This window comes from Poecile atricapillus, chromosome 11 (genome assembly GCF_030490865.1).
Source record: "Poecile atricapillus isolate bPoeAtr1 chromosome 11, bPoeAtr1.hap1, whole genome shotgun sequence".
In the NCBI taxonomy this organism is placed as follows: Eukaryota; Metazoa; Chordata; class Aves; order Passeriformes; family Paridae; genus Poecile; species Poecile atricapillus.
In genome coordinates, this window is record NC_081259.1 from 3,395,335 (window position 1) to 3,420,098 (window position 24,764).

At 43.1% G+C, this 24,764-nt stretch overlaps 1 protein-coding gene across 1 annotated transcript in view; it reads left to right on the top strand.

Moving 5' to 3' along the window:
* The window catches only part of ADAMTS17 (ADAM metallopeptidase with thrombospondin type 1 motif 17), a 153,841-nt gene that overhangs the window by 111,466 nt on the left and 17,611 nt on the right, over nucleotides 1–24,764 (top strand). Inside the window, exons 18-21 of the mRNA XM_058847265.1 lie at nucleotides 3,939–4,096; nucleotides 7,941–8,100; nucleotides 9,994–10,129; nucleotides 21,684–21,888. Of these exons, the coding sequence (XP_058703248.1) occupies nucleotides 3,939–4,096; nucleotides 7,941–8,100; nucleotides 9,994–10,129; nucleotides 21,684–21,888 (659 nt within the window). The remainder of the gene's footprint in view (nucleotides 1–3,938; nucleotides 4,097–7,940; nucleotides 8,101–9,993; nucleotides 10,130–21,683; nucleotides 21,889–24,764) is intronic.

Consider the following 24,764-nt stretch of genomic DNA (forward strand, 5'->3'; position numbering starts at 1 on the left):
GCAGAATCTGTCAATTAATTTATTGTTCAGTTACTCATTGCATAAATTAAAGGTCAGAATGGCATTTGTAAAGTGCAGCCAGTCAGTTACACTGAGGATCTGTCAGTCTTGTCTTCTGCCTCTTCTCTCCAATGTTTGTGGCATTTCCTTCTCTGTCATTACTGTGCAATAGATAAAGGGTTTTATCCCCATCACTTCTAGGGAATCCAGGTCACAGAAACACTAATGCCCCATGGCCCTGAATTTACACAGGAAACCTGGAGCAGGGCAGAGGCTTCAAGGAAAATTTCCCAAGATACAAAATACCCCTGACACGTGAAAGGTCCCTGGCACAATCAGAGCTTCATGGCCTTGGCATTGCTTCCGGAGAGAAAGGAGCTCTGAGAGGATTGCAGAGCTTGTCACTCTGTTTTGTGGAAGAGGAAACTGAAGTGTTTCAGCTTGCTCGTGGCTATGCAGGGAGTCAGAGCAAAGCTCAGACCTTGGTTTCTGATTTGTACATCTTTTGCTTATAATTCTTCATCTCCAGCCAAAATGAGATGTTAATATCCAGCACTGGAATTATCAGATGCTGCTGAAAACATTTGCATAGTGGTTGTGTCAGGATTTCAGGTCTTGTGCTATTGGTTTACTGTCTTGAGACGTTGCCACAGTTGGCAATATCTCCAGGAAAGATGCTTTTGTTCTCTTTCACTCCAGATTCAGAGAGAAAAAAGGAGGACAAATTATGTCATTCAGCTGCCCTTTCATCAAAACCATTGGCATTTGGGCCACATCTTGGTAGGAAGGAATATCGCCACTGCTCCTATTTCCATAATGCTTTAGCCAGCCTGCCAGAGGATCCCGCCTACATGTGAGATGTTTGACATAGCAAAGCCTGGTGGAACAATGGGAGCCAGTGTTTCTTTGGGTTTTGCAAGTGCTCTGCCTTCTGGAAATCAGCCTTTTTGTTTGCTTTGGTGGGGTTTGCACAGGGTATTTGGGCTTTGGCAGATAGCAGAGCACTGAGTGTCTTACATGGAGTTAAAGACTGCCCTTCCCTGGGACAACATAACCTTGACTGAAGCTGATGGTTCTCCACCGGGTGGTGAAGATTAGGATTTCATATTTTTGAGAGCAGGAGTTGGCCCTGTTTGCATCACATAAAGACAGATAAAAATCTGGCTGTTTTAAAGCTTTGAGTTCTTCCAGCTCTTTGGTTCGTGGTTAGGAGCCAGGAGAACCTCTCTAAGCTTTCCAGGGTTTTCTCTTTCAAGGAACTCTCAACACAAAGAAAAGATACCCAATGTCTTGCTGAACTGAGATGAAGAATAGCAGCAGAGGAGTTCCAGTAGGACAAAAAACATGACAAAGGAAAAAATCCCCAGTCACTCTTAAATTCAGGTCTGAGTGTGGAAGGATTTTCTATTTCAATAGTGCTGACAAAGCCGAGTCCAATCAGGTCCTATTTCTGCTCAGAACCAGGTACAACATTTTGGAAAGAAGCCGAGCATAATTTGGAATCATTATTCCATGTGCTGGGAGCAGTGCCTGAAGAATTTCCCTCCACCTACAGGCAACCCACGCTGGCTGCCTTGGCTGGCTGTAACTCTTGAAAACCACCTTGAACAGGAAATGCCTGGGCAGTTTGTGTCCACAGCCTGGGAAGCAAGCTGGAGGGACCCAAGGTGGAAATAAAGATCTGACTGGATGCCAGGTTTAAAAGTTGATTGTCCAGTTCCTGCCTTCCAGCCAACAAGAAAAACAGAAGTTACAGGTTGTTGCTGGGGTTCCTATTCCTCCTGCTCTTGTACTATACAAGTTTGAGTTTAGTTCTGTCACCTCTGGGGCTGGGCAGAGCCAGCCAGTGGTTGTGTGTGACAAAAGCAGTTGGAGTTCTCTGTGTCTGGGACATGGAAGGTTTTGTAGCTGCAGCAGTGATCTTGCTGATGGGGCAATGGGGGCAAACAGCAATGAAAACACTTTGGCCCAAATGCTCTGCTGAGTCCCCAGTGCAATTCCTGTAGTCCTCGAGGAGCACCTTTGAGAACAGGTCTGTTTCCAAACTCATCATCTCCTCAGCCACTGAGGGAGCAGTGCCTGCAGCAATCAAAGTCAAACCCTGCCCAGAAAAGAAGTTCACAAAGATGAAACGTTGGTTTTCATCAGCAAATTATTTCCCTTTGATGGTGAGCTGGAACCAAAGCATGACTTAAGTCACTCAACCTCTTTGACAGTTTTGAGCATGTGCTGGGATATCTTTCCTAGTCAGCCATGCTGCTTGGAGAGTTTTATCTCATCCACAGCTTTGATTAGTTGTGTTCATGGCTCCTCAGGGCCAGCGTGGTGGCTCCTTTGGTCTGCCTGGAAGCCACTAGGCCTTGGCAGAGGAAAGCAATCCTGCTTCAGAATTGTGTCTGGAGCTTGCAGAAGGTACTTTGAGGAACAAAGCAGAAAGAGAAGTTAGCCACAGGGAGAGACACATTGCTGTAGCACGCAAATGTCAGGACACCATCATACTCCAGGCTCTGTGCCAGAGGAAACTTTCCTCAGAAAAAATATTCTCCCACTTCAATTCCCCTTCAGCCTGATTTTGAAGCCTCTGATGGGATTCTGAGAGCTGTCAGGAAGGTTGTGTGCAGCAGAACAGATACCCACCTTTTTCCCAGTAATTCCCAGTGTATAGGTCCTCCAAAAGGCACATGCAGATGCAGAGAACATTCTGACCTCCACTTGCTCCAGATTCCCCCAGAGTTTAGATATTACAAATTATATATGTGTACCCTAAGCACACCCAGGAGGGTTTGCTGGCTATGGAGGCTTGATCCAAAGGGATGACAATAGGAGATTTCCTATTGACTTCCAAAAGAAGCTGCTATTGAACAGCTTCTCTACCTTCTTGCAACACACTCAGTTAAGCGAGAGCAAAGTTGTGTTCTTTACTGGAAGAGAATAAAATAGGCATGAGATGCTAGAGATTAAAAAAACATCTTGTTAAAGGCTTAGCCAAAAGACACAGTTAACCTTGAACTAAGGAAGCCCAGTAACATGTGGGATATTCTGTCTGTCTGCTGTCAGGGCAGATTTGATCAGGGTGAATGGATCTCCACAAAGGGGCCTGGCACTTTCCTCTGCAACAGGGTCTGCCAATTTTCTCTTCCCTCAGTGCATCACACCAACATCTGGATAACTCTGCTTCCGTTCTAACACAGAAAACACATCAATCCCTAGATCAGCTTCCACTGATGAGTCAGCAGTAATGTGATGCCCTTATGGCTGGAGTTGTCTTTGAGTGTTTGAAGGACATCAGTGATCCTGATGCAATAGTTATGCTGGAATAAAGGACATACAGCTCCAAGTATCTTTTCTTCTCAATATTCATCCTCCTTCTGCAGTTGAGTTTCCAAGTTGGCCTTACTGAGGCACAGGATCAGTTTAATCCTACAGCACCTGACCTTGTATGTTTGTGTCCAGCACTTGGACTCTGAAAAGAGGGTGGCCAAGTTCACATTTTGTTTTCACATTGAGCACACACAAGCACAGCATCAGTTGTATTTTGCACTTGCAAATCTTCACATGTGAAGCAACAAAGATTTGATTGATCTTTTTCTCAAGGAGAGTTTAGGAAAATGTGGTCTCAAAATCTGGAAGTTGAAAGAAAATTCTGCATGGAAACTAAATTGCAGAGTTGTCTGGTTGCATTTAAAAGGAGAGTTTAGAGATAAATGATCTATTAATTTTATGTTAATTCTTTAAAATACTGTCATGAACTGAAGTACAGAATATATTCAAGTTAGAAACATTACAGTGGGCCATCTAAAAGTGGGGAGTTTTATTCTTTTACTCATATCAAGGTTTCTGCATCTTGTGCTTGAGGTAGCTTGAGACAAAGGCTCAGTAGTCTGTATTGTAATAACAATTTGCTTGCATTTCATTCTGTGGTGTTTGATTCATTCCAGCTTTAAAAGATTCCAGTAAGAGATCCATTAACAGCGACTGGAAAATTGAGCTTCCTGGTGAGTTTCAGATCGCAGGCACCACTGTCCGGTACGTGCGAAGGGGGCTGTGGGAGAAAATCTCTGCCAAAGGACCAACTAAAATACCACTGCACTTGATGGTAACTTTATATCCTTTGTTTGTGTTTCTTAAGTGATGCAACAGAAAGGGTTTATATACTAGCTGAAAGTTAAATTTTGATTGTTTGCTTCCTCACCACAGTGTTCTTTTGCAGCATTGCAGGGGCTGGAGAAGCCCGGCTCACCACTCAAAAAGTGATGCTCCATTCTGGGGGAGCAGGCAGTGATCCATTCAGCTCATGTCCAGTGCAGGATACCCCTGTAATGTGTCCCACACAGGTCCATTCTAGAGGATGTATGTTCTCAAGGACCTTTCTTATTTCTTGGACATACCTGATCACTCACATAAAAGCATATTTGCTAAAATGTCTTTTCATCTCTTGCCAGGATGTATGGTGTTTAAGTACTCTGTTCTCTAACAGAAGAGGTGCAGATCTAGCATGCACAGATGATATATATGAATTTGAATCTAAGTAATGAATTAATTACACACAGAAATGTTCTTTGTTTTCTCTATATTGTTTTTTCAATTGTATGTAGTTTAAGGTGTTTTTTGACATTTTTTCCTAATGTTCAGCATAGCCCTTCTGTTAACCCAGCTTGGTATTTTATGAGCAGCCATGTGGCTGAGCATGAATGAGAAGTCCACAGGGGGGAGAAGAGCAGGACTGTGGTCCCAGAGCTGTCACTGGTGGGTGACAGAGTAACCCATGGGCCAGTCCCTTAATGCTGGTGTAACCTTAGCATTTGTATCTGTGAGACAGCTGTAATAATTCTTGTCTCATATATCTGTTTAAAAGTCTGCAGAAAGCTTTACAGGTTCTGTAGCAAGGTTTGCATAGAAAGTATATTAGTTTTTTTTCATTGTTTTCTGTAACTTTTTTATTCTATTCCATTTTTTTTCTGTGCTGTTTCTTCTCCTTGTGAGCTTTTGCCATGTTTGTTCTCTAAAGGCTATCTGTAAGCACTGCTAAAAATCAGCACTCTCTCCCTTCCCTCACCTGATTTTTTTGGCTTGCTGGTGTTCATTGTGCAACACTTCCTGACCCAGTTTGAAAAGCTCCAAAGAAGCCTGAACTTTTCACATGCACAAAAAGCTGACAGTAATACTCCACTTTGTCAGTACCTTCTTGGTGTCAAAATCTGCCACACAGGAACATGAGGGGTTTTGTCTTTGCTTTCTCAGACAGATGAGTGAGTTTACAGGCGCTCAGACCAGTGTAATGCTGGGTTCAAAGAGGTTACAGCTGGAACAGTCAGAGGTGCAGGGTTGGGCACACCAGCACCTTCCTGCCTCACCTGTGTAACCCAGGGTGTGCACTCTCAAAGGAGGCACCAGGCACCTTTTTCACCATCAGAAACATCAGCTTCTGCTTGACTTTGGCCTTAACACAAGCCTTCCCTCCTGAAGCCAGGACTCTGATAAAGTATCTTGTACTGCCAAGGTCTTCCCAACCTCATGTGAGAAACAGGAGTTGCACAGGTACCGTTTGGAGAGATGCTGTGCAGGGTTCCTTTGGCAGCTCTTGGAACCTTCCGGGGCATTACTTGATTGAGGTCCACTGCAGAAAAATCTGGTTATTGGCATTTTGTGAACCTCAGATTCAGCAGAGCTTTGGTTTTAAAGAAATGCTCAGTTCTCCTTTATTAAGGAGTAAGTAGCTAAGACAGGAAAGGAGTGATTTTGAGCTTCTCTATGAGTGTCCAGGTACACACAGGCTCTTTCAGTAGACATAAGCACAGGAAATGTTCCTTCTTCACCTTCCTTTACAGAAATGATTAAAAATGAGGAATGTAAAAATTACCAGACCATTAAAAAACATGTGGTTTTAAATCACTGCCAGTGGTAAACAAAGCACACATAAAGTCTTTGCTTCAAATCAGATACAAATCTTTTCCTTGGTGCAGGGTGGTGGGTTTCATTCTTTCAACACAAGAAAGGCAGGATGGTTACCAGTTCCCTCTAAATAGAAAACTGTTGTTCAAACAGTGGTGGAATACACTGGACTGACAAAGAGCCAGAAGCTTCAGTCAATCCATTGTGACCTGCATTTGAAACCAATTATACACACATACACACACACCCCAATTATATATGGCTATGAAATTGCATGAAATTGGTTTCATATGGGCCTTTAGATTCACTAGTCTTGCACCCATATTGAGATAATAAGGATTTCTTTTTAGGAGCTGGTTTTTAATACTCGAGGCATTTCTCCAAGTGCATTGCTGTGTGTGTATTTCTTGGAGAAACTGATGTTTGTGTAAGTAGGCCTGTGCTAGTCCTCCTTGTGCAACAGAGGACAACCAAACATTCCCAGAGCAGAAGGGGGCTTTAGACAAGGCTGACTGATCAGTTCTGTAGAACAGGAGTTCATATCTCCTGCACTTCAAGAAAGCCAGAGCAGGGCTCAAGCTCTCTGCCTCTGGCTGCCTGGTATTTGAATTGTGTTTAAAAAAACAACATTCATTTTTGAAATTGTAATGATGGTTGGCTGGTTTCAACCCTGGTATTCGGTCCTGCTACTGAGGCTCCCTCTGTAGCTGAAGCAAAATCATGTCTTTGTTCCCCACATCCTCTGGAAGAGGCTCATCTGCCCGGGATTTTGCCCTGTGCAGAGCAGCTCCTGGATGCTGAGTTTGTGGAGTCCCTCCAGTGTTCATAGTACAGGCTGCCAGGACCCCTTCTTTCAGCGCATTTCTTTGGTTAAATGAGCTCCTGACAGCTTTAGTGAGGTTATTGGTTAAGTAGGAATTATTTGTGCAAATCTGAAGGGGAAACAATTGTTGTTGGGAGAAAGTAGCATTTGCAAATTTGTCTTTTTTTCAAACAGGCAGCTGCTTGCTCCACTTATGAGCTTAAAATACCTTACTTGATAAGGCATTGCTCCTATTTCAGTAGATGACAAAAGCCAGCACAATTCATCTGTCTAGTGCTGCTCAGATCATGGAATAATAAGTATAATTAAGTTTAAAGCCACGGCATGAACATTACAGTAGTACTTCTGTGGCATTTGTTAATACTGTGGTAACTCAGATTCCATGGACCCCATCCTCCATGAGATGGAGATCTTCCAATCAGTTCTGACTCAAGCCAGAGAAAGTGAGAGCCAAATGAAGTCCAACATGTAAATCAAAACAGGACCAGTACTCCCATCTGCCTATGGTGAAAACATAAACATTTTTCTCAGTTCCTTTGTTAATAGTGAGGGTATTTTGGAGTAATAACACTGGAGACATCACAAGTGGTTCCATAGGAAATAGCCTGCTGTTGGAAGCAGGTTTCACCTTCCTCTAGCAATAAGCAGGGATGAAAATATATGTTGCCAGCAGTTGTATGATATGGCTTTTGCTTGTCATCCACAGTTTTCTGAGACATAAAATCCTGCTACAGCTTGTCAGCAGGAATAGTCATGCTTGCCTTGAATGCCATATTCACCTGGAGACAAGGGACTTTTTGTGCAGTTTTTACTCTGAGAAGCATCACCTTGTTCTTTCAGATGTTTAACTCTAGATGCTCTTGAAAGTAGGTGTTATATGAAAAGTGCTGATTTAATGCTTCCTGTTGTCTTTCTCTTTGAATAGCCAGTGTCCTGCTGATTACATATGAGGCTGAAAGTTAGGCCTTGAATTCCAGGTTTAGACATCCCTGTGAGTGCTTTAGATATTCACAAATCATAAGCAGTTCTTGCTCCTGCAGTTGTGCTGTTTTACCAGTACCATTGTAATTTAAGTTTTCTAGATAAAGATTTGGTTGCCTTTTACAAGGTATTTATATTTTAGGAATTTTTTCCTGAGCCAGCATTTCCAGCAGTGCTATCTTACAGCCTGTTGGCTCTCCCTGCACAGTGTGTTGCAACAGCCTCTCTTTTCCTGCCGAACCAGGTGCTGTTATTCCATGACCAGAATTATGGAATTCATTATGAATACACCATCCCTGTAAACTATACTGCTGAAAACAGAAGCGAGCCAGAAAAGCAACAGGATTCCTTGTACATCTGGACGCACAGCGGATGGGAAGGATGCAGTGTGCAGTGTGGAGGAGGTAGGGACACTGGGAAGCTTGGTAGGAATCCCTGTGTGATGTTTGCAGGCTCCAGCCACAGGAGAGGTGGAAATTGGCCATGAAAATGAACTTGGCCATAATGAATTCAATGAAAGCTCGTTCTCACCGGCTCTCCCAGCTCTGATCCCCGTCCCCACAGTTAATTTCCAGCCAGCCTTTTGGCAGGGACACTGCTCTGTCACCGCAGGCTGGAGCTGCACCTGGATTTCTGGTGCATGGATGGTTCCAGGCGCTGTGTGCAGCCCCGTGCCTCCAGCTCCCATCACATTCCTGGAGCAGCACTTCCACAGGACCAGGCACGCTCAGGGAAAGGCACTTCCCTCCCCAGGGATGGAGCGGGGCAGTGCTGCTGTGGCAGCTCCTGGAGATGTGCATTGGGTGCTCCCGTGCCGGGTGGATGTGCTGGGAGTCCAGGAACACGCGGCACAGCTCCCTTCCCACAAGATCCCTGGATGTGCCCAGACGGATCTGCTGGAGCCCTGGGGGGAGCTGATGCTGTGAAACCAGAGACTGGTTTGTCAGACACTGTCCATTGCATTTTCAGAGCTGGAAGAAGTAGGTTGTTCCCTGAGGAAAACAGATCACTTCCAAGCATTCTGGGCAGTCTGTCTTCACCAGCAGACTCAGTTATTTATGATGTGACATGACAGAAGGAAAGAGCTCATCTTCACATTTGCAGGCTCACTGCCCTCAGTGCACTGAAATTGCTGATTTTTTTTCTGTAAATAGGACTCATTTTAGAATAGACACTTTTACTCGTGTGTTAGAATAATAATTTTTAACCCACTAAACCCTCAGATGAGTGAAAAGGAAATTTATTTGTGGCTCTTCTGATTTTTGTTGTAAACCTGCTACAAATTTAAATCAAATCAGTGTCTGCCTGCATGGTTCCCAACAGTAGCAGCTTGATAATTGGACTTTTATTTTAGCTGTCCAGTGCTTTTGCCACTTATCAAAGCTGAGAAGGGCCTTTCTCCTTTCCATACACAAGTTTGCATATTTTTTATTAACAGAATGTGTGTTGTTTTTTATTATCTGTTGCAGATGGTGAATAAACTCAATCTGACGCAGACTCAGGGTTAGAAAGCAAACCTGAGAAACCAAAGTAATTAGCAGTAACGCAAAGTGACACAGTGCAGGAGTGACACTTTCCTTGTCACATCTGGTCACTATGGTGCTCCCTGTGGCACAGCTTTCCTGATGCCACTCAGTAGAAGGCTGAACCCTGAGGGCCACACTGGATGAAACTCCTGATGCACAATTTATGTGAGAAATGCTGTCTCCTCCTGAGATGCCTCCTGCCACAAGGATTTTAAAGCAATATATCTGGAGGAGCAGAAGATGAGAAATAATTTCTTTTGGTAGCTTTGTTTTCTCCTTCTGAAATATGAACAAGCCCAGTTAATGACTCTTGAAGCTCGGTCACTCCTTTTCATCCTGACTCCCTGCCTGGGGAGCAGCAGGAGGCAGCTGTCCTGTCATTATCAGTCACATTATCAGGGGCTGGGAGGTCGTGTGACTTCAGCACATCTGCCCGAGGTGATGACAGGGCACAGCTACCTGTGGAGGAGGAACCAGAAATGAAAACAAATTGTTTTAAAGCTTGTTTCCACATTAAACACTAGGAGAAAGCCCAACTTGCTGCTCCTGTGAAACACTCAGTTGCGTGATTATTGGGGAAAGATTTGTAGCTTTTCTGAAAAAAAACAACCCGAAACATGCCAGTACAAAGGTCAGGTAGAAGTGGAGAATAAGATTTCTTGCAGAGGTGGTAGAGTACATCTGGTAGAGGGAGCAGAGAGCCCCAAGCTTTTGAGTTTTGGTTGATGAGTGGACTTGGTTTTGTTAATTTCTTTTTGGTTTGACTTTCAGGTGAGCGGAAAACCATCGTGTCCTGCACTCGGATCGTTAACAAGACCATGACACTGGTGAATGACAGTGACTGCCAGCGAGTGACCCGCCCCGAGCCCCAGGTCAGGAAATGTAACACACACCCCTGCCAGTCACGGTAAGGAGTTAAAAAACACTAAAAACCAATATCCTTTCCCTTCAGAAACTGCCCCTTTCCAAAGCCTCCATCTGGTGAACACAGTGAAAATGTCTCAAAGTATTGGGACACATTGTTAGCCACAGTAAGCAGCTGTAATATTCATTTCCTTTTGTTGAGCAGGTCAGATTTTCATTACCTCAGACAAAGCCCATTTAATTTGTGGTCAGTAAGGCCAGATTACATGCCTTCATGCATTGTTTGGGGATGGTTTTCTTTTCCCCTTGGTTGCCTCCTGGGAGACAGAACAATTTACAATATAAAGTTAGACAGGAGTACAGTGACTGCATATCTGACCTTTCTTTTTTTGAATCAGCACAGAATGGGGTCTGATTAACTGTCAAACAGTTCTACAAAAACCTGAAGTCAAGAAATTAAATTATGATGAAACAAGCTTTCCTCAGTAAGGGTGCTTTTCTCCTCATTAGTTATTAGAGAGCTCTAAAAATAATAAAAATACTTTTTTTTTTTAATTTGGCAAGCATTTTAGCTGAATTAATTTTGACCTGTATTATGTTAAAAAAGATATTTCTGGCCAAAATGACAAAAGACAGGAAGGTAAATTAATTTGTTCAGTTTGTTTTCTAACAAAAAAGTTCACTCTTGTTCTGCAGTGATGTTTAGAATTGGAGAGTAGTGTAGAAACTCCAATTTTGATGGTAGTGAGAATAACACCAGAATCAGGGGTTTAGTCCATGCACTTCAGAGGTGGACTCAGTGACCCTTGTGGGTTCCTTCCAACTAAGAATATTCTGTGGTAAAATCAATTTTGGATAAAGCTGGACAATACCTAAAAAAAATCTTCAAACCAACCTGCTGGCTCCTGCATCTCGGATAATCAGACAAGCTGGAGAAATGCACCTACAGAGCTAATCCTGCTGGCAGAAACAATGGGGGAAAAACAAACAGTACACTTCCTTCTAATTAGACCTGCACTCTGATTAAAGTGCCCTGGAGCAGGGAAATGCAGTGTCAGACCATCCATCAATAAGGCTGCTTCAGGTTTCGTTTTCTGTCTGCACTGCCTGTTGTTGCTGCTGTACAACTTGCAGTACTGAAAGGTATAATGAGATACCCTGGTGTGTGAGCAGAGCCAAAATCCCCATGGCTTCAAAGAAACAACTGTCATTTCCATGAGGAAGTCCAGTGAGGCTGGGATTTCAGTCATGTCACTCTCTCAAAAGAAACAAGAAACATCTGCTTGTGTTGCTGCCCTGGCAGAAGTATTTCTTCCAGACCTCTTGGGAGTAGACCGGAGTGAGCCCAGGCAAGTATAGGAGGGGTTCCAGGTGGTAGAGATGAAGAAAAGCAACTTTAAATGTTCTGAAAGACGTGGGCAGCTTCTGCCTCTACCACCTGAAAGCAAGGATGGGGCCATGAGGTCTGTCAGAGCCCTGAGACCCACGGTGTGCTCTGAGGGATCTCCATGACCCTGAGCCCCTGGGGAAGTCTCTTTGGTGCCCTCCCACCATGGCATTGCTGCCTATCCAGGGCAGTCACAGTGGGTGAGGTTAAATCACACAAAACCTCTTGAGAAAGAATTACTCTGCTCCTGTATCCAGCCTGTGTTCCTTTGGGGAATTAGGTCCAGCCCTTAATGTTATTCCAAGGTCTCTCTTCTCCTGTGTTCTTCTGTGTGGAGCCACCAGGCAGTTTTTGGGCACAGCTTAGCACAGTTCTGCCCAGCTGCAATGGGCTCTGGCACAGGGGCACTCGTTGGTCCGTTTATTTCAGAGTAATGACAGCAGACACTGAATGTGCTTAGAACCTGGAAAGGCCACAGAATCCTTGCTGATGATCTGATAGACCACACTCCCCCACTCCCTCCGTGTAGACTACACTTTCACACTTAACATGCTTTTAACTGGAAACATTTTCAGAAGCACATTCTCTGTGCCTCTGTAGAATTTAAATTTCCACTTGCGTTTGCCCACCCAGACATTAGAAATGCATGCTTAGCATATTCTCTGACCAAGAACATCTTAAAGAAACCATTCTCTTTCACCATGTCAATGCTTTTTTTATGAGCCCTGAATTTGTTTTAGGGTTTCAAGTAAAATTATTGTAGCATCTTGTTACAATAAGGTCCTTTCCCGTTTCCACTCAGACCTAAGCCCTTCACCTGAGTTCAGAAGAAGGAACAATGCTCTCCTTTCTCTAGTAAACCTGCTCTGTTTTGTGCATTTTGAATTGCATTTACACTTTTCACTCAAAATTTAGGAGAATCACCTTTCAGAGTATTTATCTCTAGAGAGGGGTCTTTTGGCCAGCACAGGACTGGGTCAGAGGACACTCAGTCTCTGTTTCACTTTTGGATGGGCTGTGTGATTTGAATTCACTATCCCACAGTGTCCCTTTGTTTCTTCTCTCAATCCATGTATAAGCTAGATTGCAAACTCCTTGGGATGGGGTGAGATCATATTGTTTAAGTGCAGGAAGAGGCTGTTGCTGTTGAGATTGTAATAAAAATAAAAAAAGCAGTTACCCACATTTATAAAGTGATCAGGAGGAAAAAAGGGTATGTTATTAATAACAGTGTCTTTCTTCCAGCACGATCCCAAAGTGCTTTGTAAATTATATATTCCTTTGAACTTCAGCCACCTCTCAGGAGAGCCAAATAATGTAGGGCAGGGGACAGTACTTTCATGAGGCCAAGGAGAAGATTGGAATTCTCCAACTGCAACCCAGCATCTGAGAAAAACAAAGCAGGATTTAAAACTTGATTGGATACATTGACATGTTTTAAAATTAAACGTCAGAGAAGAGAATTTTCTTAAGGGTTTTGTTGAAACTGGCAAAAATAAAAGAATCTTTCATTCTTTATTATTGTTACTCTTTCACCTTTTAAAAAAATGCCTCTTTTTCTTCCTATTTTATTTTTTATGTTCCTTGACCCTCTTTTTCCATTAAATTCTTTACAGCTTCCTTTCCTGTCCCAACTGCACCCTATTAGCACCTCTTTATTCTAATCCTTTGCCTAGCTCTTTAGATATTTTTTACAAAAGCCCGCTGTAACCAGATGGAATCTGGATTCCTGCATGCGGCGCGTATGGGTCGCTTCCAGCACACCGAGCACCAACCCAAATACTCCGGCACAGCCAGCCCTGGGGCTGGCACCAGACTCAGAAATCACAGATCACATCAGCTGTTTTCACTGAAAACACAGCTCTGCCAGTGGCCACACACTTCTACATGCATGGTTGGGTCTGTGGCTATGAAACTGCTCCCCTCCAACGCAGGAAAAGCACCAAAACCACATGAAATTCCCCAACTGTTGGACTTGTAATGGACTGTGTGCAAATGCTGGTAATTTTTCTCCTCTTTGCTGTAAGAGATTTTAGGAGAGGCTGAGTCCTTTCAGGGGCCTGCTGAATATTTGGTATTCTTACATGGATGCTGAACAGCAGCATAAATGCCAGAAATCCCTGGTTGCATCAACAGAAAACCACGGGAGACCCTGAGTCCTTAGTTTCACTGTTTAGGACTTTAAAGTATCTCCTGAGCCCAAGGGTTAGTTTTCTGCTACTACCAGAACCATATCTTAGACTCCTTTCTATAAGCTGAGCTTTTTCCACAGGCTCCTTCCCTCACTGGAAGGTTCTCCTTTGACCTTGCTCTTCATGTGGGTTAGAACCTTTTATTTCTAGCCTGTTACTCATTGTCATTTTTCAGCCTTTTTTTTTTTTGTGCATCAGCTCTGTTCCTTTTCTCACACAGTATTTTCCCTCCCTCTCTTCCTTAGGCTATTTGCCACAGGATACAACAAACCATTGTATCTCCTCTTTCCATCATTTTTTTGGGCTAAATCCATTACTTTAACTTCTTATTGCTTTTTTTCATGGCTGCATCATATTTGTGGCTTAGAGTCATTCGAGATGTTTTCTTCCTTATTTATTTCATTGTATGAACCCTACTTTAACACAGAAATGTTTGTTACTGGTCCCTGAGCACTCAGCCTTGCACTGTGTGCTGTTTATTTCCATCCTAGCTTTGTTATTGCAGTACTCAAGGTTATTCAGTTTTTCCTGTATGACATCCTAATCCTCTGAGGCATTGACACTGCTTCTAGGCTTTGTATTGTCAGCATTTTTACCCACTTTTTCAGCAGTTTTCTTCTTTTTGTGCCAAGGTCATTAATGAGCATACTAAATTAGATCAAATGCAAGACAGACCTTCCAGGAAGCCCACTAGAAACTGATCTAAATTCCCTTCATACCTGATACTCCTTTGCAGCACTGAAGGTGCTGATGGGCGGCCAGCTCTCACTTCTCTGTGAATTACACAATTATATCCATGTTTCCCAGCATGTCACCAGTAAGCATTTCCCATGCAGCAAAAGGAGTTCTTCACCAAACAGATTAAATCTACCACATTTCCTTTGTCTGGGAAACCAGTTATTTTAGTCAGAGAAATGCAGCCAATGAGTTTTGCCTGGAGGAAGCCTATCTTGCTTCCTTTTACCACTGTGTCCTTGATTATTGTTGCCCTCCAAATCAGCTCTAAAAGCTGGCACGCTGCTGGGGTCAGCTCTGTGGTTACATGGATCATTTCCTTCTTTCTTCTCTTTCCCTTTCACTTTCCATCCATGGGCTGGAATCCAGCACCAGGTTCTCCAAGGGCACACACACCACAACAGTGCCCACTGGGGAGAAATGAAGCCAGTTCTAAGAGTCAGTCAAGGCCCCAGTTGGCTCAGCACCTCAAAAACGTGTCCAAAGGTTGGGGGAGTGCCAAAATAATGGTGCCTCAGTGTGTGATGGTTGATAGTGCCCATTGCTTTGATTCCTGGTGTGATTTAGGCTCAGGGTGTATATCCATGTGCTGACTGAGAATCAACCTTGCCTTCTAGACTCTGCCATATCCCTGTGACAGTGCTCTGTTTTAACAGCCCAGGAATACAGAAACCAGAATCATACAGGGATCAGTCTGTCCCCCTGATTCTGGGCTGTTTGCACCTCATTTCTGTGTGTTCTCATCACAGGTGGATGGGGAGGAAAACTATTTCAGATTTATTTTGTGAAGTGGTAGTCTTGCAAATAGTAGAATTTGGGGGGAAAATATGCTGGAAAACTCTGGGACTGTCAGCAAATTACTCACAGTGCTGTATAGAAATTGCACTAAACTGGAGGGATGTGGGATTTTGTTAACTGAAGGGGCTGAGCTGGACATTCAATGGCTTCAAATGGGTCAGTCCTTTCATTAATGCAGTCAGGCTCTTCTGGAAGCTGTACAAATGTTTATCATCCATAAGGTTCAATGCCAACAGGTTCAAACCCTTGTGCACAGAAACATCCTTGATGTGTGTTGGATTTGGTTACATGAAAAAAAAAAGAAGGAACAGTCGTGGGGAGGGTTTCATTTTAGCCTGGAAATCTGGCATCAATAGTAATGTTAGCACCCTCTGATCCAAGGAGGCACCACGTAAGAGCTCATTTTGAAGTACTTCCCAAAGCTGGAGTTGGGATCTCCAGAATCAGCTTGAGCTTAATGAATTTGCCAGGACTGTGCTGGACTGGCTGGAGCAGGGAATGCTGCGCTCTGGTGGCAGCTCCTCGGGGACACTGCCTGCAGCAGGGTTACCATGGGACTTGCAGAAGCAAAAGCCAAAATTCTGCAGACCAGAAAACCTGAAACACTCCTGGGCACCCTTGTGAGGGGGTGGCTGATGTCCTGCTGTGGGTACATCTGGGACCCAGGTGAATTGATGGGGATCCCTATCCACCAAAAGGAGACAAAAGCTGCTGTGCTTGAGGTTGTAGGCAGGTCATTAAGTACCAATCAGTGGCTAATTAGCCACTGAAAGACAATTTGCTTGTGTCTTCCAGCAAATCCAGCAATTCAATTCAATGGACTAATTCTGGCAGAGGAGGTTGGGGAACAGGCAGGGTAGAATGAAAAGTGCTTATTGGCTACTGCTAAATGCATTTACATCAAACAATCCAAGATGACTTGCTAGAGCATGAGTTAATTTGGCATTATTTTCCACATGGAGTCATGAGACAGGTCCCTTAGCTTTGGTGTAAACACCCAGGCTGGCTTCCATCATGTTCTTTGTTTGACTCACCAGCCTTGTGGTTGACCATTGCCTTGCTTTAAAATGTTACTTGATCTGTGCTGCTTTGTTTTGAAGCTCTACAGGCCAAGTGCAGTTCTAAGCCACAGAAAAGGATTAGCAGGATAATCTAGCAAAATATTTAATTGTGAAACCCACTCCTTCTGCTGCCTGCTGTAATGATCTTCACAGTTTGCATCATGTGGTGGGAGCTGAGAAGGTGGCACTGCCTTCCTGGAAAGGCAGGGAATGGAGCTGGAAAGCAGTTGCCCCATTAAAGCTTCACCTGCTGTGGAGGTGGGCAGATAGGGGAAACTCACTGCAGAGGAGCTCTGAGAGTGCTGAAATTCTGTCCCTTGGTGCCAGCCAGCAGGACACCTCACACCAACCCCACACTGAAAGATCTGCTCATCTCAGGGAGGAGAGGGAATACAATGGCTTCCATTTAAAAAAAGAACTTCCCAGGGTGTATGTAAATTATAAAACATTGTTCCACAGCTGATTTTATTGGTGAGAAATTGGAAAAAAAACCCACAAAAAAACTGTCAAAATGATAATCACTAAAAAAAAAGAAACCTGTGTGAGTGAAAGTTGGCAAGTCTGTTAGCAGAATGACTACTGTACTGGAAAATTACTGAGCACTGTTTATAAAGGCAATCAGACAGGAATGTTAGTCTTGGAGTCCTACTTTCAACATCAGCAGCTGTATTATTCTACTAGATTCCTTGTACTTTTCTCAAAAAAATTTTAAAAAAAGCCTTCTAGTGACTGGGTGTGGCACAACCTGTTCTCAAAAGACAAGATTCACCTGATTGCTTTGAGCCCAGTGCAGCAGAGAGATGGTAGAGAGCTTCAGGAGAGGACAGTCCACAGCAGAGTGTGTGTGTGTTTCATGGAAAACACAATTCCATTTGTAAAGAGACTTTTCTTCTACATAGTCGAGCATGAGCTTGGTTTGACAGCTGTAAGCAAAGTATATCTGTCAGTTCCACATGACTGATTCTCAGAAATCTTTTCCAATTCTCCTTGCTAAAATTATCCAATGTAAAATCCTGGCCCTGCTGAAAGCTGGTCTGAATTTTTGCCTAAATCAGTAGAGCCACAGTTTCATCCAGGTGCCTCAGAAAACTAAGAGTGATTTCGCCATGATTTTGCATCACAAAATGGTGCTAAAAACAACCAATGCTAACTGGGTTATCCTCACCTGTGCATTAAACCAAAAGGTTTTCAATAAAATCTATTAGAACCCTCAGATTACAGGACTTTAGATATGTTTCTGTCACAGAACTTTTTCAGACATGTTTTGTAGGAAGTGTCCTCTGATGCTTTTCTGAGCAGTAGTACAGGCTCTCAATTGCTTGTAGGTAAGAGCCAGCTCTGAAAAAAACAGGTTTAATAACAAAAAAAATGTGTTATTGCAAACATGTCTTTGGTCGTATCTGAGCTTTTACTGTGAAAGCAGGGAAATTAATGTCACTTGTAGCATTGGGAAGGCAACAAAAGCACCCTGTAGGTAGTGAGGGAATGTGTGAACATGGCATGGATGTGTAGTTAGAGGAAGAGAATACACTGTTCTTTTGCAGGGCTCAGGGCAGAAACAACCAGGGGAAATTTAATGGGCTGCAGTATTTACCCCAGAAGATGTAATGGCTTTATGCTCTAAGAGGCTGCAAATCTCAGAAAAGTGACCTCATGTCTTTTGATTGCACTCCCTCGCCCCCATCCTTCAGCCTTGATCCGTTTTATCTTCCTAAGATTTTTTTTTTCCCAAATCTTTAGCTACAAGCCCTCATTTGCAGACATACATCTCCCCTGGGTTTATGTTCATTGTGCTGCAGGCAGTTTTTTTCCTAGAAAATGTGGGAGTCTAGGCAAGTAGGTAGAGTAGATAATTCAAGGTTAATGACTAATCCAGACCATAGAAAGATCAAATGATGAACTGAATCTCCAAAAGATATCTCAAGATTGCTCCAGGGGCCTTCCAGATGAGTGTTGCCAAAGCAGATTAGAGGAAGAACTCCCAGTTCCTCAGAAGAGATACTGAGAGGTCAGAGGTTGAGGAAGACTCAGAAGACAAAGATTTAGAGGAGCCCTCTCAGATTGCATGTCCTGCCCATCCCAGCTTTTTGAAGCTTTTGAAAATCACACCCTTCTGGGCATATTTTAGCTAGAAAGACAGCCACTGACGAGGGCAAAATCTTTGCTTAAAAGCTCATCACTTTCTTCCTGAATCTAACCACCAGCAAGGATCACTCAGCTCTTGAATCTTCTCTAGAGGTAAGATTACGAAAAATAATACCTGGGATAAAGCCATCCCTGTGGTTGTGAGAAAGATGAGTGTGTTTGTCACGTAAATCAGTGCTTGTTGGCAAAATGAGAGGCTCTCCTGGGACCCCAGCTGGAGAATTCCCATGGTCCCAGAAGATAGGTTATAACCTGGGAGGGAAAGACCAAACTGAAAAGAACTCTGGTGTCAAGCAATCCCTAAGATCAGTTTACAGGCTTAAAGTGTAACTGGAAGCCAAATGCTTTATATGGTATACACAGGGCTTAGTGTACAGCAGTTAATTGGCTTAGTCAATAATACAGAGCCAGCCTGGGGTTTGGAGTTAGAGCACTGGAGTTATTTTTGACATTGTCATAAGAAAAATACCTACCCTTCCTTTAAAAAAAATCACCCTCTAAGTAGGTCTCATTGTTAAACACACTCAGGTGTGTTCAGAAGGTTTTCAGAGACAAAAATCTACCTGGGATGCAATTTAATAGTTACCATAATGTGATACCGTTTGCACATCACATTTTTCTCTCCTGTGTGTATATTACTTGCAGACAGTAATTCTGCTAATATCTTTCTGCAAATTCCTTCTAAAAATTTGAAACTGGCAAAAAATTTATTCTTCAATCACTTTATCCGTAAATCCCTTGTCTTTCCACTCTGGTTGTGAACATTGTTGAAACATTGTTACAGTTCCTGTGTGTTACAGGCACTAAAACAATATTTTCAGCTGCCTGTGAAGGAGAATATGGGGGAACTGTGGGGGTTCACAACACTGCCAGGACAGTATGTGGGACTCGCCTTTATTTGTTTGCCAGATTGTTTTTACAAGCCATTGATTCAAGTATAGATTTCACTAAGAGGATGAAGTTTAGTGGTCAAAGTGATAATCTCCTTGGTGCTTTTGAAAATAACCTACTTTACATATTAGTATTGTTCAGACATTTAATGTCACTTGTCTCCTGGATGTAAAAGTAAAACCACCATTTCAAAATAGCCTTTAATTTCTAAGTATTTTTGACTGTCACAGGCAGGGCAGAGTGGGCTGTGAGGTTTCAGAGATCCCTTACAGCATTGCCTCCCCTGATTTGTAACCACAGGGTTGGGATCAGGAGTGGATGTAGTGGATGGTGGCTGAAGCTGACCTCTCCAAGGAAAAAGCTGGAGATTGTTTTCACCACAGGCACATCTATGTATTGGTACCCTGGGTTTAAGCTTGTTCCCTGTGCAATCTTTCTTCTCATGATGATAATACTTGTTTTTTCTGTGCTGATTTTCTAGTTACACTCTTATCATGCCTGTATTGGTACTGACTAGAGACCAGCAAACAAGGTAGAAACCAGGTGATTTCTCCCCTCCACAAGAGCAACAAACAAAAAAAAAAATAGAAAGGAATTTTCCTTCCTAAGAGGAAAGCCATAACCTTTCTTCTTAAGGCATCTTGGAAATAGCTGGCATGCTGTTTGCTGCCCATCCTAGATGCAGGCTCACAGGCAGCTTCTGCCAAGAATGTATTTTTATCTTTCTCCTTTGCTTTCAGCCCCTTTCTCTTTTTCTTTTGCCAGTAGCTGTAGATCACAGTGAGAGCACAGTGCTGAAGTGAATATTAGCTGAGTGGAGCCTGGACAGAACCCTTTCCCAGCCTTGTGACTAACATTCAGCTCATAAAGCACAGTCATTTCATCCCTCCAGGCCTTTGTCAAAGGGTTCCTTCCCCCAGGTGGATAATTCCCTCATGTTTGCTCCAACAGGGCAGAGCCCAGCTGATACCAAGGGGGCCTGGTTATTAATTTTAGTGAACACTGATTTCTGCACTTCAGGGCTATTTTTGTCAGTCTTTCAGCCCTAGTATTCAATTTCCCAGCTGACATTTTCCCATTCCATAAGAGAAATACCGAGCCCTAGGCTGCAGAGATGCACCAGAACTGCAGTCTGGAGAAACAGGTTTGATGTCTCGCCAGCTGTTTTAGCCAACAGAAATTCACAGATGTGTCAGTCAACTGCATTAATGCACAGGAACATTTGAGCAGGGCCCTGTTCCACAAAAGACAGGCGGCCAGTCTGCCCAGTCCTGCTCAAACCAAATGGCTTCAGCCTTCAATGTCACTGCAGTCATCAGTGCTGTCATGCCAGTCACGGAATTTACAAATAAATTCATGACAATTGCAGCAGGTGAAGATGTTTCTACAAATGGTGCTGAACTGATTTTCCTCCCTTCAGGAATGGGAAGATGGGAAACAGTTGTTTAATTCATTTCAGAGAAGTAACACACAACAGCTTCAAAAGAAATGTGGTGAATAAGTTGCTCTGTCTATCTGGATATCTATCTGGAGCCTCCAGCAGAATGAAATAGTATTTCTCAGCAGACCTGTTTTTGGGAAGTCTTGTTTGGGCCACTTACCATAATAGAGATCACAGGATTGGGTGACAAGTAAGAGATTCATGGTGTAATGGTGTAGGGATACTAGTCTGGATGACAGTACTGAATAACAGGCTAGAAGGTCAATTGCCTGGTGAGAAAGGCATGAGAACCTTCTGGTGCTCAATGGCTGCTATTTTTATATTATTGCTCCAGTCCCTCACTCCATCCAGGAATGCCTGTAATTACAGAGAACATGCTCCTCACTGACAGATTGCAGGAAGCTAAAGATCAATGTTGCTTTTCTTTTAGAAAAAAATGTCCTTCCCTCCATCCCTCCTCCTTCAGATCCTTCTTAGACACTTTATTCAGTGCCTTGTAGCTGCGCTGTGGTGCTTCCAACACTTGCTGGAGTCAGTGGAGCTGGAACACAGAGAGGGGAGGATGCCTCCTTTGCCTTGCAAGGAATGGTCTTGCAGGATGGTCTGCAAAAAAGACTTTGTTTATCTGAGGGAAAAAAGCAGCCCCACTGCAGAGAGTGGGGTTAAAGGGAGTGATGCAGAGTTTGGGGTTTTGCCTGGCGTGGAGTCAGGAGGGAATATTCACTTGCATACTGACAGCTCCTGCTGTACACACCAGCTCCCAGAGGGGATCAGTGAGCTCAGGGTGGCAACAGCACAGCACCATCAAAGCACCCACAAATCCAGGAAGAGCTGCCCATTTCTCACTGGTTTTAAGTGAAGCATAATATTTTATTCAATTGCTATTTTATAATTGCTATTAATATTTTATACAGTTTGTTAACATTTATCCTCTGACTCGTTCCCAGGTGGGTGACTGGCCACTGGAGCCCCTGCTCTGCCACTTGTGAGAAGGGTGTGCAGCACCGGGAGGTCACTTGTGTTTATCAGCTGCAGAATGGCACCTATGTCAACACCAGGGATCTCTACTGCCTGGGCAACAAACCAGCCACGGTGCAGAGCTGTGAGGGAAGGGACTGCCTGTCCATCTGGGAAGCATCAGAGTGGTCAAAGGTAGGAACTTCACTCCAGAAAGGAGCCAAGACTCCTCAGAACTCCAGATTCACTGGACTTAATCCATGGTTCTCATGCTCAGCATCCTCAGAGCACTGGACTGCTGGGCAGTACTCTCATCTGTTGAGATGAGCAGTGAGAAGCTGAGATTTGGTTTCCAGACCAGATGAGTCAGTAAGGCAGGGTTCAGATGTGCTCTAGTGACTGTATCTTTCTATCTGAAAACTCTGACCAAGAAGGAAAAGCTTTTCATTGACCTGAGGCCAGAAGTGCAGTAACCCAGGGCTTCTGGCTCCATTTAAATGTGGTATGAGAAATACCAGGCTTATCAGGTATCTGCATGTTACAGAGAATGTACAGTCTTTGGGTCCTATCCAGCCTTCTTCTGTGTAATTCCAGGAACAAGAAAAAGCTGCCTATATTTTGTATAAAAGGTGCATCTCAGAGTAGTTGCAGAGTTAAGAATTTTTTCCCAAGTGTTATGAATGCATTTCTGATGTAAATAATGGGAGATTGAGCCAGTTACCCTGTGTTCTGTTTAGCAGCAGAGTGATCTGGGAGTGTGCCTGCAGTTCATGACCAGGACTCAGTACATGGCAACTTTGTACCCTGTAACATTCCTTACAGGATGCTCATGTTCACTTTGATATTGTATTCGCTGGGCTACCTGAGTGATGAGCTCCTTTCACTCTGGGTGCAGGGTTGGAGCTCTACCAGCCTCATTCCAGCCTGGCTGTCTGGCAACAACCCTTCCTCTGGGAAGGATTCCTCATTATTCACCTTAACTTGGAACAGGGAGCTCCTGTTTAAAACATTGTCAAAGTGATTTTGCTAAATATTATTGGTTGAAATGTGCTTAAAAGTCACAGAAGCTCAGGATAGAAGGGATCCTGAGGAAAACTGTCTTCTCACAAACACAATGGGATTTCATTGTGCACCTCCTGGACAGGAAATCTTAGTTTGGCAAGAGAGGTGATGGTTAAGTGAGAGCAGTGTTCCCTTTCAGTGGGGTGCTGGATCCATTCACTGGTGCATGAGATTCGTGATCTTTCTGAGTTCTTTTGTTACAAAAGATGTGCAGAAACACACCAAGGTTTTAGTTAAGTTGTCTGATAGGTCTTTTGTGTGTTGTAGACATTCCCCTTTCAGATGATGCCCTCTTTATTTCTTATAGCTAAACCAGCTGAACTGTTTATAGCTGAGATTAGGGTGCAATTCCTGCCTGGTTTACATGTGGATTTTTTACTTGAGTCTTTTGTTAACAATCCCAGGTAATTCTGTCTCCCTTTTATGGAAAAGAGTAAGTCAAATTACAGATCAGTGGAAATCTTTCATATCCATGACCATGTAACTCCTTTGCAAATACATAGCATTTTTAGATAATGTTTTCAATAGCTGGTTTGCTTTTCCTTAAATACATTTATTTACTTTTATTGGGTCTGTAACTGTGCACTTGCACTTTTAAAATTGTTATTCTGGCCCATTTCTGCTGTTATGAAGCACAAATAACTCCAGGACACATTTGATGCTCTGCCAGTATGACCCCTTCTCACACCTAGTACTTTCTTCTGTGGTAATCACTTTATTCCTTTGCATTTTAATCTGATATTGAGGAATAAGTATCACTGCAATTGTATCATTTAATAAATCAATTTTCTGATCTATTTTTTTTTAACTTCTTGCTTATACAACACTGTTGACCGCACTGATGTCTGGTCCCTGGTCAAAAATGTGTGTTTTCACAGCAAATTCCAATGCAATCTTCATTGTGGAAAAAATTAAGTTCCCCTTGTATTGCCAAACACTTGAGATTGTTTTGGACAAAGTACTGCTCAACCCATTTTTAATGATAAAAATAGAGACTGTCAGGAGAAGGTGAATATGTCTACTGCTAGAGAGCTGGAGTGGAAAAAAATAGGATTTTCTTCAGATAAAGGAGTTGTGTCTTAATTGCAAAGTTGTGTTGCTCCTTTGCAAAGCCTCATGGGATCTGACAAAGTAATTTAATAAAATAAGACTTAATGATCTCGAGTGGACACACAGAAACTGTGTATATTAATTTGTGGACTCTCTGTAAAATCTAAGTATTAAGAAATTCTTCATGAAAACAGATGACTTGAGGAAAGGAAAAAAAAACTCTTAAAGAGGGTGATTTATATGTGACCACCAAAGATCTGTTGGAAACCTTCTTGCTCATGCTGTTTTGTCTAGGAAAGTATATGCAGTATTAATCTGTGAATGACTTTAAGGCTGTGGGAAGAACAAACAGTTGGTGTTTTTCCCAGACTTGCTTGTAAAACCCACCTAGAGATTTCTCCTACTGTGAAAAATACTCCCACTTCAGCTTGATTTACTTTGAGTAAATTGGACCATTCCAAAGATTTTTATATATTGATCTTTGTAGTTTGAGATGCACAAGCACAGCCCTGAGGAGTCCACCCTGGGGCCTGAGGAAAGTGATCCGTAATTTGGGAAAGTCTACCCAATCTAGGGCAAATTCATGGCTTAAGGTAACATTTAGGGAGCTCCAGCCTGGGATCTCTGGCAAGCCTTGTGCTCTGAGCAGTCCAGCAAAGCCTTTTGTGGAATTTTGCAAATCTGGGAAGAATTCATCCCCCTGTCTTAGCAGAACTATAGATTGTGCTCCTTACAAAGATGTTACATCCGTAAGGGGGTCACGCCGTGAGCGGCACACAGTAAATTAAGTGGAAGGTTTCCCAGATTTTCAAGAAGTCACTTTGTAGTGCTGTGAAGTATTTAAAGGCATGTCTGTTTGCTTGCCAGCTCATAAACGCTTGTCATTCATGTCCTTAACAAGGCCAGCAGGTCAGAACTGCCTGGATTGTGTTTTTAAGATGGTTAGACAGGCATGCTGA